General features: G+C 36.6%; 1 protein-coding gene across 2 annotated transcripts in view; it reads left to right on the top strand.

Annotated features, from left to right (window-relative positions):
• The window catches only part of LOC145670989 (uncharacterized), a 427,013-nt gene that overhangs the window by 297,928 nt on the left and 108,100 nt on the right, over nt 1-20,985 (top strand). For both annotated transcript variants that reach the window (XM_081739620.1, XM_081739619.1), the window contains exon 4: nt 8,445-8,542. In XM_081739620.1, the coding sequence (XP_081595746.1) occupies nt 8,445-8,542 (98 nt within the window). The remainder of the gene's footprint in view (nt 1-8,444; nt 8,543-20,985) is intronic.

The raw sequence follows: 20,985 nt of genomic DNA, 5'->3' as shown, positions 1-20,985 counted from the left end.
ATAGTTAAATTTATGATTGAAACTATCATGTTCAGACGTAGCAGCTGATTGTAACGTAGTTTCCAAATTTTGAATGTTGACACTGTTCGAATGCACTTGATGTAACTCACAATCAAATAGCTAGGTATTAGCACTGTTCACTAGTACAAGTAAGTACCCGATACATGTCGGTACATGTATAATAAACAGGAATCCTGGGGAGCGATTCTCTCACCTTCCTGGGTCGTACTTCCCGGTACTTGAGAAGTATTGAAGACTTCACACACGATAGTTCGAAGTGTACTCTCTCGGATCTATCAAACAACTTCCCCTGTTCAGCCACTGAACAAGGTTATTAAACTTCTGAAATTCCAAGAAAAGCGGGACTCGCTCTTCTCGGAATCTTCCCACAAAGGGTTTGATGCCGCAGGCAACATATCGTGGGTGGTCTCCTACAAACAGACCACAGAAACTTGCTTCTGACTGCATAGTTAGCCAGACACCTATGAGAGGTGCTGCCCTCATCTTCGATGGCGGTCACTTTGAAAAGCTTCTGACCAAAACAGAAGTCCATAGCATTAACACATAAACATTTACTATTTTCACTTAAAACCAATACTTTGCATAATAGAAACACATGATAATATATACAAAAATAAAGAAAAATATACATAGAATACATTGATAATATTATACAGAACTGTCATCTCTCGTAGTATTAGAAGGAAGTCTCTTTTCCTTTGGCTTCCCTTCAAACTGTCTGCTACCAACCCTAGTAGCCATGTTTGCAAGAGAGAGAGAGAAGAAAACATCTTAGGTTACTATTAATTTTGAAAAATTCAAGAGCCAAATGTCTTGAACGCCGGGAAACACGTTGAGAAATACAGTCATGAATTTAGAACGGTCTTTCCAAGAACTAGTGAGCGTAATACGTTAATATTAATATTTTACATATAAAATGAATCAAAATAAAATACAATTTTTCAAAGCTGCTGTGCATCCTGGGAAAATTTCTTAGGTCCGCTAGCTGACGGGGTAACGAACTTTGGTGAAGAGGGGCGGAATGACGCTTTGAGCTTGCTACTCGAGAAATTCTTTTAAAAGGTGTAAAAATCGCACCTTTACAAATTCAGAATCTATCATGTCGACGCTAAAATTTTTACAACTTTTTCAACAAAGCATGTTGAGCGTCAGTAAGCAATGTATCCAATCCCGCATTGCTTTACAAGAGGAAGTGAACAGGATACTTCCTATATTTAATGAGTCATCTTCTCTTGCTCATTTAGTGATTTCTTCAAGCGTGAGTTGTCATAGACCTCACATGCAGTTCTCGATGCAGCCAAGAGTCGCCGAGAAAAAAAAATTCTCTGTGCACGTAGCTCTGTATCCCAAAGTTCCAACTGTTATACATGAATCCTTAGTATATTCTTTAATTTCTTCTTTAATTAATCGTATGTAGGATAGTGTAATAAATATCTCACTTCATTTCCATATATAATATATACAATATAATGTCCCAGTAATGAGATGCACGCAAGAAATCAAAGGTTCATTAGCCTATAAAGGAAGAAACATACATAATTAAATACAATATACAGCAATATTGTATTAATACTTCCGTATTACGCTTGGTGTTTACCCATTTATATTCATAATAACAAGATAATATTTAATATGCACGCTAATTTTAAAAGCAATTAATTTTACCACAAATTAATATATTAAAATAATGATATGTAAATGTGCCCCTCATCTGCATTTTGATATGCAGATGAAGGAGAAGGAACTCGGCCTTCTACAATTGGCACCTTAGTTCTACTCGTAACCATGGAGATAAATATTCTAGATGAGGCGCTTACACAAGAAAATAGTAGAGCGCCTTCGTTTGATCCTATTCCATGTGAATCTTCATCACATCATGTGCGTGTTTTTTTCTGAGAGGTTCATTCGTCCCCTAATATGTTTGTGTTTCTGGGTGACTGGAAACCGACACAAAACTATATATGTTTGTCAATCCAACGTTCAGTAGACGCTATCGAACTGTTGGCTTAGACAAATTCATACTCATTATCATACTCTAGCTTCGAGCTAACACTGTGAATGAAGCTATACGATCTGTCACAGTCATGCCAATAGGACATCTGTGATCCTATCCTGTGGTCACATTGCGCAGTTTACTGCCTTGCTATTGATAAGTACAATTCTCTTCTCTCCGTTGCTTTTACGTACGTATCATTCTTGTGGCAGTATAAACGGTACGGTCATCAAAATCACGGTATGAAAAACCGTCTTACTGTAGGCCGATCATGTGGCCTCATTTGTACCTAGAAATCCATTTCCAACTGCACCGTTTGGCGTTGGCGAAGCTTGGTGATGCTTGCCGAAATGTTTCCTGTTGTCTTGTAAAAAAAAAAAAAAAAGAAAAAGAAAAGAAAAAAGAAAAAAGATTGAATACAGAGTAAACCCTACCTACAGAAAAAGTACTGAACTCTCACGTGACCAATACAGTAGCGCCTCTTACGTGCGATGAAGAAACTAACACGATCTGACGTCAGCTTTAAGGAAATTTTGAAACCAACCCAGTGTTGCCACACTTGGTACAATTGTACCAAATTCAGCCCTTTTTGTCATTCATCGGCCTGTTGGTACCACGCAGGCATTTTCAGCCCTTTTTGTGAAAAAGTTGGTACAATTCTATCCAATTCAGCACCATTTAACAAATACTTGTCACATTTTCAAAAGTGTCGGTAAGACTTTTCCTACATCTCTCGTCACTCATACTGTGTGTTAACTCTTAAAAAATGCTGTTGAACATTCATTTCTGTGACGTTGCACCGCATAACGCTACGAACTTTGTGTAGAAAATTCGTAATTCGAACTACACCGGAAAAAATGACGGTAGATGATCCGCGCCGCGCATGATGGAGACGAGAAAGAAACAGTGTGGTAGAAATTTTAGTCGTCCTATTTGGATGTTTTTAAAAATTATTTTTTAAGAAAACACTTTCTTGATTTAAACTCTTGCAAAAGTGGAGAGTGTTATAGAACTTTACCTCTGTTATTTTCATGTTATAGAGTCATGTATTACACTCAGGTTTAAAAGTGGATCTGAAATAGTAGCTGGATGCATGGCGTCACGCCGTCCCCCGTGCCTATCTTCGCCCATTGTAATTTTTTAGAAGTGGGGGACGCCATAGATTTTTTCTGAAAGTGGGGGAACGGCGTCTTACCGCGTTCCCCTACACTTTTACCCCCGATGGTATAAAATTATGAATTCAGCCCTTTTTGTTTCAATTTGGTACTATTTTTCAGCACACTCCAGAGCTAGGACTGTGGCAACACTGAACCAACCATCGACTGGCATATGGAGAGAAGTCATGGACTCGTGGTGTGCACATGCAAAAAAATGAGCAGGAAGATTAGTCCAAATCTAGATACAATAACCCAAGAAATTAAAATGAAACAAATAGGGCTATATGCTTGCTTTTATTCAAGCTACTAATGGCTACAATACCAAAAGAAATATATACAATAGAGTTAATTTTTATGCATTGAATCTACTACTCGCAGACAAGCAAAGAAGTGACAACGCCAACTTTAATTTTTGGAGGAGGGGGTCAAGCAAAGGGGCAAATACATTTTGGGGGGCTATACTGAAAGTAATAGTTTTATATTACTTGACCTTCATTACAATACATGTCTAGGGGAGGGGAGCAATCGCGAGGAGCGGACGATGCCATAGGGAATGCTCGCCTCCCTTATGGGGCGTTTACACTTAGTCGATTTAGTCGCACGACTAAATCGACTCGCTGCATTTGCCACTAAATCGAAGCAACTAGGCCGAATCAGATTGATGGATGTGTTCAATTATTTCAACCACAGAAAATAGAACGTCTTTTAATTCAGTTGCCTTCGATCAACAAGCGATTAAGTTGAAGTCCCGTTTACACGGTCGATTAAGTTGAAAGTGACGTCAATTCAACTGAATCGAACGCAAATCGATTAAGTGTAAACGCCCCATTACCCATCATCTAGCGTCATCACTGAAGCGAAGCCACGGTGAGAGAAACAGTTGCAAGCATGCCAATAACTGTTACAACTCATAATTCAACTTGCGAAAACCGATAGTAGCATCAACTCCTTACGAAAAAATTTAATGTTTGATTGGTTCCTTCGCTGTGCAGGCAGGCTATCAAAATGGATTACAACAGTCCACAGGGAACATACGAGGGTCACTACGAAAGTTTTGAGATGTAAAATAACTTACATACTTAAAATCAATTTAATACTTATATTTTCTCAAAGTATTCACCATTACACTGTACACACTTTTGCATCCTCGAGAACTACTTTTGGAAGCAGTGTTGCCAGTCTTTTTCTTCAAGTGTTGAAAGTTCATTCTCGTAAGCCACTACAGCTTCTTCAGGGCTGCAAAATCTCTTCCCACGCATGCGATCATTGATCCTGGGGAACAGAAAAAAATCACACGGGGCCAGGTCAGGGCTATACGGCGGATGAGTCATAAGTTTGACCTCCGTAGATTCTAAAAACTGATGTTGGCCGTGTGTGCGGACGCGTTTTCATGATGAAGCAGGATCCCACGCAATCCAATTATTGGACGCCGTTCCCGAAGCTTCTAGAACACTTTTGTTAGGCAAACAGTTGTGTACCACTGAGCAGTAACAGTCCTTTGTTCTTCAAATGGAACAGTTGCAAAATGGCCAGATTTGGAGAAGAAAGTTGCGACCATCTTCTTCCCCACACTTCGCGGTCGCTTCACTTTCGTTGGTGAATTTTCGTCTGGAAAGATTCAAACTGTAGATTGGCGTTTATTTTCAGGGTCAAATTGATAGATCCAAGTCTCATCACCAGTAACAATGTCAGAGACGCGTCGAGAATTGCCTCCATCAAATTTTGCAAGCATTTCTTCACACCATTCCGCACGCATGCGCTTCTGCTGTTCAGTCAAAGTGTGAGGCACCCAACGAGATGAAACCTTCCTGAGCCGAAGATGATCATATAGAATTTTTGTTACTGCTGGCGATCCAATGTTCACTGTAGATTCAATGTCCTTGAAGGTTGTTCGAGGATTTTCTCGAATCATTTGTTCCACAGCGGCAATGTTTTCATCTGACACAGCTGTTGCCGGACGTCCAGCTCTCTCTTCATCTTTAAGCGATGTCTGGCCTCTTCTGGTTTCACCAAACCACCGAAAAATTGTGGCACGGGAAGGAGCAAGGTCCCCAAATGCCCTCTGCACACGGTCAAGGCTTTGTGTCTCGTTCAAACCACTTTTGAAATCGTAAAGGATCATTGCCCGAAAATGTTCCCTTTCGAGCTCCATTCTAGACAGCCGAATACTGTTCACATCAACAAACAAGTGAAGGCGATATGGCCACTCCGATAAGCGAGGCGAGTTGAAACTTGCTTCGCTTCTTCGCTCTGGATACCACTACCGAACGCAATTGTTGGAATTCAAATACTCTGCCACAACAATGCGTATCTCAAAACTTTCGTAGTGACCCTCGTATAGGAAGATGTTTGTCTGTGCTGAGTGATATGTAAACTTTCTTCCTGATCATAAAGTGTTATAATCGTGGGATATCAAACTAGAAATTTCATTTTAAGTTGTGCGATATACATTAAACAGTGTAACGACAGAAAAGCAAAGAAGTTACGAACACTGAAGATTATAAAACATTTAATGCTGCTAAACTCTAGGAATTCAAAACAGAGAACTAAATATTAACAAAAGAAAGTCGATACGTGAAGATCCAAAACGCTACGTGAAAATACGAGTCACATAACAATTTTAGACTTTGAAAATGTTAGGTGGTTTCTATTTAAACAATTTTAGAACACGTATTTTCAGAAGTTATTGTAGAAAACAAGGTTACATTCGCTAACAGCAGAAGTGGAAGCCCAACAATAAAGAGAAAATTTACTTGAGATAAAGCAGTTTTAAAAACTATTATATGTTAGGTAACAGTGTTTCAGGAGTTAAATTGAATTGAACCAGTTTGACCGACATCTGTACGCACATTATAGAAGTAATAAAAGAAACCAGAATATTTCAATTCAGAAAGTTTTGGACTTGTGATAGAGAGGTCTTTGCAAAAAATACTGCACCCATCAACCCTAAATATTCGTTCAGTTAAAAATCTTATAGGTTTTTCGCTACCAGAAAAGGCGAAAACATAGATAGTTATTAAAGTAATGATGACAGCTGCACAAAAATGCAATTTATTCCTTTTTAATACATCATTGGGGGATTTTAACCCATGATATAGCTATTTCAAGTTCGCTCAGATAGTGACGCTCCCGACCCGTGTCAGTCCGATTCAGGCCCTCATTGGTACCGGGGTGGGTCGGTGAAATGGTGACATGTTAAAAAAAATATCGAAATCGACTTATATTAGTGTCGAATCGTTAGCTTTCAGTGTTGCTACGTTAATTGGTGTCAGTCTTGATGCCGTTTAAGTTCTAAGGGAAGTGGGAGGAGAAGACATAAAAATGATAAGAAATGGCTGGTATTAGCATCGAATCCATTGTTTTCGGCAGGACCGGATTAACCCATCTGGAGACCCGGAGCTAGAAACAATATGTGGCCCCTGCTGACTTCGACTAAAACATGCCTGTGGAAGTTCAAGAGGAAAATTAAGGGAATATGTTTCATATTTTTGGTCATATGTTATCTTATTGTATTGTATGATTCTTTTTAGATAGCAGTTGAGATTTTGATCAGAGTAAAGTCTCCCATCCACCTGGAGACCCTGGGCTACTGCCCCTCTAAGCCCCTCACTTAATCCGGCCTTGGTTTTCGGGGTCGCTTAGATAAAGCATGATACTCCAGATGTAATTTAAGTTGCATGTTCAGTCCCCATTAGCACCCAGGGAGAGTGAAATTGTGACATGTAAAAATAATTGAAAATGACCAATGTTAATGCCGAATCCATAGTTTTCGGGGTCGATAAAATGAATAGTGACATTCCCAATGAAGTTTAAATCCAAGTTTATCCCCATTTGCTGAGGGTGGGGTGGGGAGGTGAAAACTAAAATGTCAAAAAGGATTGATATTTGTGTCGAATTCATAGTTTTCCGGGCCGGGGAAATGTCTGACACGTTTGAAATGAACTTGGAAGATATCCGTTGCAAGCAGTGTTTTCTAATCATATCAATTTGAACAAAAACGTATTCTGTGCGGGTAGGATGCTTTAATACCTATGTCAAAAGTGGAGTATGGTCTGTATTTTTATCATTACCCTTCTAGGGATTTATGGTAACTTTTGTTGCCATGGCGTTGTGTTGTCTTTGGCCGCTTATTTTGCTTCTATAACAGGTATTTAAACCGGTTTCTTTATTGGTCAAGTCAAACATGGACCAAAGAACACCCCACATGTATTTGGGAACCAGATTGTCAAAGTAGGGGCGGAGGGGCGTGATTTTTCTTTTTTCTTAAGGCAAATTTCAAAAATTTTTCACACTCTTAGTATTCAAGATAGATTGAAAGTTTGCATACGGATTGTGTGCACCTTTGAGTATTTCTCAAGTCTTTTGAGATCCCTACGTGAACCCGGGCTCGGGCCCGAGGAGCGCAGCTATTCCGGAAGAGTGATTTTTCAGAAAAATTTCCGGTTTTTCCCTAATTTTCCGGTTCAGGTGTATAATACGCACATGTGGGCGGTACCGTTGGAAAGGATGTATTATACTGAAGGAAATGCCGTTTGAGCCATGACTGTAGTCCAAATAGTAGACCCGTAATAACGCAGTAATTAAAAAAAAAAATTTTTTTTGCATATATATATATACACACACACACACACACACATATATATATATATATATATATATATATATATATATATATATATATATATATATATATATATAATATGGGTCAAATTTTGACTCAAATAAATTTTTCGTCCTTAGTTTTCAATATACATTGTGTACATAACTACGTATTTTTTTTTACAACTTTTTAGATCCCTACGTAAACCCAGGCCCGGGCCAAAGGGACGCAAATATTTTGATTATTTTTTTCGAAAAATCTCCCAGCTTTCCCAGATTTTTTCGTTCCTGGTGTATAATACGCACAAGCGAATGGTACCGTTGGAAAGGATGCTTTATTCTTCTTTTTTTTTTTAATTGAGGTATGAACCATGATCCTACGATAAATACTGAGGAAGCAGTAGCTGTTTGACTGTAAGTCTAAAATTTACCTCAAAAAGTGGAAATCCTAAAAAGGTTACACTTATATTGAAATAACAGGGAAAGGGAATTCAAATATTTCCCAAGAAACTATTCTCCCCGTGCGAAGAACGGACATTTCAGCTAGTAATCTACAGTATATAACCTTATAAAAGTCCATTAGCCCATTATCTTTGTTGTACTGAAAAATAATATATGATTAATTTATTTCTCTGTAATGCTTGACAGTTTAAGTATTATGAATGCTATTTCAGGTAACTTTTGCAACCGATTTGGGGAAGCTTGTAACCCAGATCCAGCTCGAACGATCCGAAATTGCCTTTTACATGTTCACCAACGGCAGCAACTTGCGGTAAGAAAACTAATGGACGCTTTGTTGTTGCTATGTGTGCTTGTTACCAGCTTTGACTGCTTCTGTCATTTTTGTCATTTGTTTCACTGGTCTCATCATAGAATATTAATGTTCGTTATTGCAGAGCATCACTTCATTATGAGATATTAATTTTTATCTTTTCTAACACAATGACAATCTCTGCACAGAATGGAGCTTTCCGTATTTGTCGCATGTAAATGGTCTGTTTGTGAGCGTTTTGTAATGGTGCTTTCTGCTGGAAATATATATAATTTTGTCTGATAGTTTTATTTGGCTGTTGATTAAGTACTACGCTCCTATCTCTTGACACACATTATTTTCATTGTATTATTTAATCAACGAAGGGCAATCTATCTATATATCTATCTAAATAAAATTGAAAGTGACAATAACTCTTGAACAATCCGACCGATCTTGATCAAATTTTCAACATGGATGAAGTTCGGATCTCTGATGGTTTTATCATTTCACTCTGACGCTGTAACTTACGGGAGGAGGGATATATATATATATATATATATATATATATATATATATATATATATATATATATATATATATATATATATATATATATATATATATATATATACTTGAGAATTATTTTATTTTATTAAATACGGGAGGAGAAATTTCTGTGACGTGTTTAGTTTCTTGCAAATTTTGTGGTGCGTTGACGCAAACCGATACGAAATTGGGGCTTGATGTTCTTTATGTGTTAGGTCGGTTGTATATTGACCAGAGGACTGGACAGCCGAGCTAAGGTACAGTACTGTGAGCAAAGAAATCAGTGGTGGTTCTAGAAGGTGAAAACGGGGTGGGGTTACAGACTATGAAAGACAAATCATGAGTTTACTGCAAACTTTCAAAAATATAAAAATAATAGCTTAAATTATTTTGCTTTGGGCCTAGGCCCACCGGCCCCGGGCTAGATACACCACTGAACGCAACAAACCCTCGCATGGTATATTCACTTAAGCCAAGGGCGCCGATCCTGGGGGGGCAAAGCTCGTGTGGGCACCCCTATTGTATTTATGAATATGCAATATTTGTCATAATTTGAATGCAATTCGTCTTAAAATCCTCATATATATGCCTTCTGCATCTGAATGCCCCCCCCCCCAAAATTTACAGAAAAGTCGGCGCCCTTGACTCAAGTACGTGCTAAGACAAAAGTCTCTTTCAACTAAATGACTGAGACCGATGTAATTAGGCCTCTCTCTCTCTCTCTCTCTACATCCTCTCCTGCCTTTCTCTGCCTTATTCTGGCCTACGTCTGATCAATATGTGCCTGAATTGCGGCACTCACATAGGCGTCGATCCTATATTTATATGGTCAGAAGTGTCTATTTTAGGTTAGACCTATTAGGAATTTTTTGCATCTAATTGAGAAGTTGCATAGTTTCGGACCGGAAATTTGGAGTTACGAAACAGATAACACTGTGTTAGAGGTCGTCCACATATAACGTAACGCGGCAAAGGGGAGGAGGGAGTTCGGCCTTGCGTTACGAAGTGTGACAAGGGGGGAAGGAGGGGTTTACATTTTACGTAACGCAAGTTTTTTTGTAATTTTAATTTTTATTCTTAGGTTTATATGCAGTTTTTCATACAAATATTTTTTTCAGTTCTTTTCTTTTTTACAAATAAATAAATATTTCTTTTGTTTTGGGAAATTGCGAACTATAGCCTACATAAATTGAATCATGCAGAAGAGATTCGAAGACGCTACTAGACTTAGCATGACTGGTGACGAATCTTGCGGGTATTACAATACAATAAAACTCCGTTGAGTTGATTTTGAGTTTAACGTTCCGTTCAGCAGCAAGGCTATGTGAGACGTGGAGCTTTTGATTAACCGCTTCCCGAATTAACCCGAGTTATTTCGTTTTACTAAGTAGATCAGTTATGGTCGAATTTTCTTCCCAAACGTGACTATGTTGTACACGAAATATCTCGCAATAAATTACGAAAGAACGGTCGACGAAACAAAGTGCGAATTTACTCGTCCTCGTCCAAATTGAAGCACATGCGGAAATCTTAATAACTCGGGTTGCTCCGCCAGGACCTGGTTTCTTCGGATAAAGTGGGCCGGGAAGTGGTTAACAAAAATCCGAAGCACATGAGCTTCCGCCACTAATCGAACCCGGGTTTCCCACAATAAAACTCCGTTTTGTGGCTATTCCAGCATTGCATTTATGGCATAGCTTTTCTGTTGTTAGTTGTTAGTGATTGTAACCACTGCTTGAAAATGCCCTCGCATTCCCATTCGTATCGCTATTTCTGAGAATATTAGTTTCCGCGACGGAGCGATCCACGATTTGCAGAACAGATAAGATATTAAAAGCCTAATTCGTCCGATATTCATCTCGTACTGATTTTTCCCGACGGGAGCTCATGTGGTTCGGATTCCACGTTAATCAGTAGGTCCACGTCTCATATAGCCTCGTTGCTGAACGGGACGTTAAACTCAATCAACTCAACTCGTACTGATTTAAAAAAAAAAATTTTTGGATTTGAATGTTTTCTGGAGAAATCGAGTTTATCCGCATTTTGGCACTGATTTAGGACACAAGCAATTTGAAACGGAGTAAACTGAAGTCCAAAGTCCAAAGAAGATGCTCGAAAGCTAGTTCACAAACGAGATGTCCCTTCTCCTTTACGTGTGCAGCCACTTCTAATCTGTGGTCTACGAGGAAGAGAACTTCTTTGCATCGTCACCACTGGCGAACTTCAAATGCATGAAGCATCCTGTATTCCGGAAAAATAGGTCGATGTCAGTTCTTTAGATCTTATTTCAACTGCATCTTCCGGCAGTATTTCCTCCGTGTCAATCATCGGTGACCTAAAAGGATGAGTGCGAACTCCTTGGGAAAACGGCAGTATGCAATTTCGAAGAACTAAGACTGGTTAGTTAAGCAACTTTATGGGGTTAAAATATCATTACGGTAATACAAGCATTTTGTAGTAAAAAGGTCTACCATCAAAAATAGTATTTTATTGCAATAACCCCCAAAATAAGCAAAATTGGTGAAAAACAAAAATCAAAAAGTGTTGCGTAACAAAGGGGGGAGGGGTTCGGCCTTGCGTTACGAAGTGTGACAAAGGGGAGGGAGGGGGTGAAAATTGGTCAAAAATAGAATTACGTAATATATGGACAGCCCCTTACAGTTCTGCCATATTGTTTGCGAATAGTGATATCTCCATAACGATTGCAATTTGTTTTCAGCTTCTGAAGTTTTGTATGTCTTCATGTGTTCTAAGCTTTTGCTCTTCAGTGCAGGACAATAGTAATGCATCTCGAAAAACTTCACATAACAAGAGCTGGAACAAAAAAAAAAAAAAAAAAAAAAAAAAAATCTATTGAAGTTTATAGTTACATGTACGCTGCAATCACATCCGGTAACATGGAGAACACGGCAAGAAGCTCCAGTTTCGTAACATTGAACAGTATGTGCATCGCTCTTATCTTCTAGTTGCTGATAAGTGTTTGCAGTGACTTAACAACTATCATCAATTTACTTGCATAATAGTTATTAATTTCTTCTCTTAGCAGTGCTTCAGTAATTTTTTTTTAATCTGTTATGGGTAAGTGACGAAAAAGTGGGGGAAAATATGGAGAATGAATTACTAACAAATGCGCTTCACAAAAAAAAAAAGAAAGAAAAAGAAATAAGCGTGATAATGCATATAATTAAATTCTAGTAATTTTCACTAGGGCAGAGAGAATGTTGTTTAAAAATGAGTCTATTCTAATCCCCTTTTAAAAAGTTGTCTTAATTTCATCATTAAGTGTTCTGGAGATTGTGGGAGTGCTTTAAAACTCATTAATGCAATGAAAATGTACCGGTACTTTATATCTTACAGTATATGCTATATTTCATTTAGTTAATCTTTAATAGGATTAACACAGCAGTAATATTGTATATAAATAACTTTAAAACTTTCGTATAAAAATGGAGAAAAGATTTTCCTCTCCGTATTTTTCTAAAAACTGAAGTACAGTAGACTTTCGGTTGTCCGGGTTCAGTACCATCCAACCTAGTTTCAAAAAAGAGAAGAAAAATAATATTTTGTAATAAAATGAGAAATGGTATCTTACCGTTCTGCCTAATTCCCATTCTGTCTACAGACCCTCCAGCACTTTGTAGAAAATATTTTTAATGATCTTATCTTTATGCAGAACGGTAATTCCCGTTATGCCTAATCTTTCGAGACGGGGAATTCTGTGCAGTGAGGGATTTTTCTAGGGAACTTTTCTTTTGTAATTTTAATAGATTCTATAAGAAGAATAACTAATTCTTCAAGTTTCATCATATATTTGTAGATGTTATTCTACTTGTTCTTCTCGGAAAAATGACTAGGTACAGTTCTGTTATTAGCAGCGTTATTCACGTCTACTTTAGTAGAGATGTGATTTGTTTAATACTCACAGAGAAATGGAAAATTAATTGATTCAGTTACAAGAAAGTCGTTTGAAACGAACATAAAATAAGCTTATTTTGGTCTAATATCAAGTCATTTCACAACAAAATTTTATTCAGTTTTCCAGTAGTTTATCTCCACCATCCTAAGGCTCGCAGTACATAAAAGGTGCTACAGTTCACATCCTCAAGATATGTTTGGCCATATATTAAACAAACAATGCAAGAGGATGAATAATTCGATCTGTTTTCTTATTCTAAAAAGAGTCTTTGTCTTCTACATCACAGCTCTTTTTCCGGCATTACCTCTATACATGATAAGGTGCTTTGTCCTCTATACATGATTCTGTACTACACACAATATGTAGTACTTATATTGTTAAAAAACAAAAAGATGGGGCCGCAATGGCTCAGGGGTAGAGCGTTCACCTCTGGTGCATGGGGTCCATGGTTCGATCCCAGATCGAGCCAGGTGAGCTTTGTGGTGGACAAACACCATGTACGTTGGTTTTCTCGGTGTTCTATCGTTTCCTCCCACTTTCCACTATTTCATTCAATTCTCATCATCACCGTCTCATTTAGCCTAGCCAGCCAGCATTATCGTAGGACGTAAAACTTAAAAATTTCGTTGCGTTTCATTTATACTGTCAATGTAAATACTAACAATACTAAATACCACATATCGTCAATATAGCCAATATAATTTAAATGAAGATCTCATAATCACTGTTCAAAATGTAAACAGCATGCAACCACATCTATGTAAGCCACCAAGCCTATTACACGTGGTTCCAGCCTTCCTAATAATAGTAAATATCTGTGATTTTATTCTGTATGTGACCACACAAATAGCATTTTAATTTCGATTATTTTACGGTAAAAATATTGCGAAATGTAATGGAAATTCGTTAGGAGTTTTCTTTGCGAATTTCTCAAAGCCTTCATTCTCACCGTAGTGAGTAATTCGATTGGGTAGAGAAGCGTAATTATCTAAGCAAACTCATCACCAACAAAACGTCTAACACGTATTTCAGACTTTGATCGTTTCTGATTTTGAGAACACTCCTGCGCAGACTATAAGTCATTACTTGGTACCTTGCATATCTCACTGACATTAACAAATCATATATAATAACTTTTTAACGTAATAAGTAAAAGCTTCCTGTGATTCTTATTGAAACGTTTATGTTGCGAGCGGAGCAAACAAGAAAATTTTTATCAAATCTATTTCTTTGCAAACTAACAACAATATTGATTTAATAGGACGCCAATACGTTTTCAGGGCGACGCGTCGTTTACTGACTTCCCATATTTTTTTCTTTCTTCTTGCTCGTTCGGCGACCTCTGCTATTAGCGCCCGGGGCAACCGCTCCGCTCGCTCCCCTCTAGCTACGCCTCTGATTACCATAACAGTCTTATGTGTTTCATTGGGTTTTCAGTATTTAGAAAATGTTATTTCAATAAAGTTAAGAATTACATATTACATTTTAGAATGCATGGTCGCTGAAGAAAGAAAAAAATCTCTTTATTAGGCTGCAACTCTGATTCTGTTCCTTGAATTTTGTCAGTTTGATCAGAATTTTCCCTGGGTTTTGTCCTTTTGGATTTTGTCCTGCATTTGCAATAATCTGTTTAGCAATTCTAAGAAATTATGTAAGAAGAATAACTATTTCTTCAAGTTTCATCATAAATTTTAGATGTTATTCTAGTTTTTCTTCTGGGAAAAATTGCTGGGATATAGTTCTGTTATTAGCAGAGTTGTTCGCATCTACTTTGGGGGAAAACATAGAGAATGAATGACTAACAAATGCGTTTCACAAAAAGAAAAAAAAGAAAAAAGAAAAAGAAATAAGCGTGATAATGCATATAATTAAATTCGAGTAATTTTCAGTAGGGCAAAGAGAATGTTGTTTAAAAATGAGTCTATTCTAATCTCCCTTTAAAAAGTTGTCTCAATTTCATCATTAAGTGTTCTTGGAGAATGTGGGAGTGCTTTAAAACTCATTAATGCAATGAAAATGTGTTTTATGTCTTACAGTATATGTTATATTTCATTTAGTTAATCTTTAATAGGATTAAGACAGCAGTAATTTTGTATATAAATAACTTGAAAACTTTCGTATAAAAATGAAGAAGATATTTTCCTCTCCGTATTTTTCTAAAAACTTAAATACAGTAGACTTTCGGCTCTCCGGGTTCAGTACCATCCAGCCTAGTTTCAAAAAGAAGAAGAAAAAGAATATTTTGTAATAAAATGAGAAATAGCATTTTTTTGAACTATCTACTCAAATTGTAAAATTTTCATTTAAAAAAAACGCAGTTTTACCAAAGAAAAGCAGTCATAAAATTAGAAACTGTAAGTTTTGAATCTTTTAGGCCTATTTATTCACACTTATGTACTTATTCATCTATAAACAGCAAAAGCAAGTTTAAAACATTTATTTAAGGCTCAAATTGTTAGAAGAGGTTTTTTCTTTTTTTATAACTAACTGTTCAGAATTTGCTGTTTTCTCATATAATTTTTCTTTCTGTAAAAGAAAATCGTCAAATATGTTCCTATATATAGATAGTTATTGTCCTTAACTAAACAATGATATATTGCGCTCTCCCTGCTGTTCTAGTGGTTATATACCCATTTTTCTTATAACGTTTTCCCATGTGCCAATTGTTCTGGTGAAAACGCTCAACCTGTTCATTGCTTATAGCAGCTAATTTTTCAGAGAAATAACTCAAGTGGAAATCCATACAGTGAATGAACGAATGAATGAATACATATTTTAACCTTTGTGCCTCCCAATTTTTCAAGAAGGTTCTATATCAGTATTTCATAGTTTTCTTCTCTTACAAGTAAAGCTATCGATGTCGAAATCGTTATTTAAGAAATAGACTTATGTTCTACATTAATATCTTGTTAATTTAAAAGTTTTTGTAATGTACAGTGTATATCATTTCATGTTGTCTGCAATTAAATTAGATATTTTAAAATTTATCTTAAAATGTGTACAATATTTTTATCCTTGGACTCCCTTTCTCTGTAAAAAATTTTTAAAATGTACAGCACAGTACATAACAAACATTTATAAAGTACTCAAACTACAGTACCGTAATTTTCATAACAAACATTTGTAAAGCACTAAAACGTACAGTACAATACATGACAAACATTTATAAAGCAACCAAACATACAGTACAGTATATAACAAACATTTATAAAGTACTAAAACATACAGTACAATACATAAGAAACATTTATAAAGTACTCAAACTACAGTACCGTAATTTTCATAACAAACATTTGTAAAGCACTAAAACGTACAGTACAATACATGACAAACATTTATAAAGCAACCAAACATACAGTACAGTATATAACAAACATTTATAAAGTACTAAAACATACAGTACAATACATAAGAAACATTTATAAAGTACTCAACCTACAGTACCGTAATTTTCATAACAAACATTTGTAAAGCACTAAAACGTACAGTACAATACATGACAAACATTTATAAAGCAACCAAACATACAGTACAGTATATAACAAACATTTATAAAGTACTAAAACATACAGTACAATACATAAGAAACATTTATAAAGTACTCAAACTACAGTACCGTAATTTTCATAACAAACATTTGTAAAGCACTAAAACGTACAGTACAATACATGACAAACATTTATAAAGCAACCAAACATACAGTACAGTATATAACAAACATTTATAAAGTACTAAAACATACAGTACAATACATAAGAAACATTTATAAAGTACTCAAACTACAGTACCGTAATTTTCATAACAAACATTTGTAAAGCACTAAAACGTACAGTACAATACATGACAAACATTTATAAAGCAACCAAACATACAGTACAGTATATAACAAACATTTATAAAGTACTAAAACATACAGTACAATACATAAGAAACATTTATAAAGTACTCAAACTACAGTACCGTAATTTTCATAACAAACATTTGTAAAGCACTAAAACGTACAGTACAATACATGACAAACATTTATAAAGCAACCAAACATACAGTACAGTATATAACAAACATTTATAAAGTACTAAAACATACAGTACAATACATAAGAAACATTTATAAAGTACTCAAACTACAGTACCGTAATTTTCATAACAAACATTTGTAAAGCACTAAAACGTACAGTACAATACATGACAAACATTTATAAAGCAACCAAACATACAGTACAGTATATAACAAACATTTATAAAGTACTAAAACATACAGTACAATACATAAGAAACATTTATAAAGTACTCAAACTACAGTACCGTAATTTTCATAACAAACATTTGTAAAGTACTAAAACGTACAGTACAATACATGACAAACATTTATAAAGATCAACCAAACATACAGTACAGTATATAACAAACATTTATAAAGTACTAAAACATACAGTACAATACATAACAAACATTTATAAAGTACTCAAACTACAGTACAGTAATTTTCATAACAAATATTTATAAAGCTATGTACAAAGAAGTTGCTGTAGACTATCTTCTGGGATTAGCAGGGAGTGAAGTTGCCTTACCCTGTTCCGAAAGGCTACACAATTACGAACGAATATTTTCGTATGCTTTGAATATAGAAATTTTCGAAAATTGATTTTGAAACGATCACAAATGACAAATGGCAATTCCATCCTCCACATGTATAATGCATGGCCACACCATGTTTCGGTTGTAACCTATTTCTTAGCTGACCACAGTTTGAATTCCTGCCACACCCATCCTACTCTTTCTTCAAGTGACTTCTGGTTATTTCCAAACTTCAAAGATTCTCTTCGTGAATACCATTTTGTCAATAGATCATCTCAGGGAAGCGCTATTTTCCAGTATATGAAACATACCTCTAAAGATGTCAATGCCACATATTACACAACATAGACGGAGCAATGGCAACTGCTTATCAATAAGGTCAATGAGTTTGTGGAGAAATAGAGGTTAGTTTCCTGTATTTCCTTGTTCTTGGAAATTAGAACGAAACAGCACGCACTTTTGGTGTGCATCTCGTATACCAGCCAACTGTGCCGAATTCGAATTTCATTTCAAAGTTTGTGCTTCCTAGCCTACGATTATAACAGATTCTGCCCTTCTTAACCTCGATTTTGCATAAAGATATACAACACGTAAAGTCAAAACTCAAAACGCAAACACGGCAGATTTAATTCGAACAGTGCCGTGCGGTGGAAAATCAGCGCACAGGGCGTGAGTATACGACAGCTCCCCCGTACATATGAGTGAGGTTCACAGACCAGCCACGAAGCGCCACCATTATTGGCACGAAGCGTAAGAAAATTTTCAAAAATGAACCCTGCTTTTCCTTGATTTTGAGCACTTTTTATTACTTTTTTTTTTTTTTTTCATTTTCGCCTGTGTATTTCAAGAGTAATATCACTAAAAAATCACCCTTATTGACTTATGGGCAGAAAATGAAAGCTAACCTTGATATCTGTCTTTGGTAAAAATTTCACAGATGTACTTCCAAAACTGGGCGCTAGGGAGCACTTTGTGTTTGTTCTTGCGCCCATTTGTTTTCATTTTGTTTCGAAACTTTCAAACGCTTCTGCAAAGTTAGAAATTTTGAGTTATGTCACTCTTGAAATAAACAGGCGATATATATTTTCTTTTTCCTCCCGAATTTTGGGCCCCTTACTTCGGCGCCCAAGGCCGTCGCCCCGCTCGCCCTCCCCCATGGCACGCCACTGTTTCAAAACAGGATGTAACGGGAGATTCATTATAATTTAATCATTAGTCCTCTACTCTTTTTTGTGGGAAACTTCGCTCTATTTCGGTGGATGTGTATGTTGTTTGGAACCGTATCTCGTATAACTACAGTAGTACTGAAAAACGACTCCAAATGAAACAAACGTGTAGAAGAGTTCCTGCACAGGGGTTTGATCCGGGCGACCATTACTTAATTAACTAGAGCTTCTGGTATTCATTTATTCATTTAGCTTTTAGAATCAGGAATTCATTAACACATATTAGTACATACGTATATATATATATATATATATATATATATATATATATATGTGTGTGTGTGTGTGTGTGTGTGTGTGTGTGACATGAGTAAAGTAACTGTTACTCGTCCTCAAAAAAGAATTAACTGCAGATTCAACCACATCTGCTCTTCATACGAACGTAAGTGGCCACCAATTCCTGTTTCAGTGGAGCTGAACGGTTTCCGCAAGATCAACCAGTGGTTTCTTCTGGTGTATGCAGAAGACGAGCGTAGTTTTGCGAGCGACCCATTGCTTCTAATTACAACCTCAGAGGAACGCCACAACAAGCTGGTCATTCAACCTTATTCTCGTTCGTTCGCAGAGTACGTTCTTTTCTTCTTCTTTTTTTAAAGGGTATAGACCTAAATACACGCATAAACACTTTAAAATCAAAAACTGAAACCAACAGATCGGGACTAGGAGAGTGGAATTTTAACAAACTTCTCACTTTTTTGCTGCTAATTTCGTATATAGTGTTATAAATACAGGGTGTTCCAAAACAATACCTACAACGTTTGGAGGTGATTCTTGACACCAAGATAAGACAAAAAGTATAGACCAATCTGGGTGCACAGATGCTTTCTTTCGGAGTTATAAGTTACCGAAAACATGTAAAAATGAACTTTAAAGGTCCATAGATCCAAAACTATAGGATCTATTGTAGTCGGATCAAGACTTCACCTAGGAACTAATATATGCGTTATCCAAAAATACATGTTTCAGAATCCTAAGGTACTCACGGAACAATTTTTATACAGGGAGTTTTGCTACGGGCATATCATTTGAAGTACTCACCAACTACCTCTATAAAAATTGTTGAGGAACTACCGCAAGATTGTGAAGCTTGGATATTTGGATAGGGCACATACTAGTTCCTAAGTGAAGTCTTGACCCCACTATGGTAGATCCCATAGTTTTGAAGCTATAGGACCTTAAAGTTTATTTTTTTCATGTTTTCGGCAGCCTATAACTCCAAAATGACGTTTTTTTTTCACCCAGGTTGGTCTATACTTTCTGTCTTATCTTGGTGTCAGGAATCACCTCGCAAACGTTGTCGGTGTTGTTTTGAAACACCCTGTATAAATGTTCCCGTATAGCTTAAGGGCTAGAATGCAAGTCTCTGGTGGTCAATCTCATATTTAATTCACGATTAGTATTGCCTACGAGTATTAGTGTCGAAATTATGTTTTCTCGTCTTGTTCTCGTGAATTTTGTAGAAGTATTGACTCGTGTCGATTCTCGAAAGCTTCTGTCTTGCCTCGTCTTGATTCTTTGCTGTGGGAGACCAGGTTCGATTCCCGGTGATAGTTCTTGTGATTTAGTTTTTCACGTTAACCTGTAGATCCATGTTTCATATAGCCTCGCTGTTGAAAGAGACGCTACATTGAAAATTTAAATCAAATCAAATAGTTTTGATTCTTGGAAAGCTTTAATTGCAAATGTACGTTTAAAATTTATGCCTTGATTTATAAAAAACTTAATTTCACCGAGAAGTTATCAGAATCCGTTAGTGTAATGAGAGGTCTAAGATCTTGGAAGATTACTGTGCTAATACAAATCTTTAAAAAGGCTATGCAGGTTTATATCTTACAAGTTAGAGAAACACTTTGACTGAAAATCAAACCAACTCATTAAGCACTTCGCTGTTGAAGAAACACACGTTTTTGCTTTGAATGTTCTATGTTGCTCCTTGTGTAATGTGGATTATAGTCCAGAAGGTATAACGTCATTGACTTCCCGCGCTTGGACGTGCTCGTCACTGGGGGTGTGCTAAGAGGGCAGCCAATCACCACCCTTCAGATTTGCCTAACTTACTCATCGCAAGGTCACTCAACCTCAACCATCCACTGCGCTCAGCGAGCCACGAGTAACCAAACTGGCAAATCCGCATAGACGTCATTACAGCTTTTCGCGGGAAGCGAACGACGTTATACCTTCCGTGCTATAGCTTTG

The sequence above is a fragment of the Thermobia domestica genome, chromosome 15, assembly GCF_964235325.1.
Source record: "Thermobia domestica chromosome 15, izTheDome1.hap1.1, whole genome shotgun sequence".
In the NCBI taxonomy this organism is placed as follows: domain Eukaryota; kingdom Metazoa; phylum Arthropoda; class Insecta; order Zygentoma; family Lepismatidae; genus Thermobia; species Thermobia domestica.
Note: the sequence above shows the minus strand (reverse complement) of the source record. Positions and strands in the feature narration are given on the sequence as shown.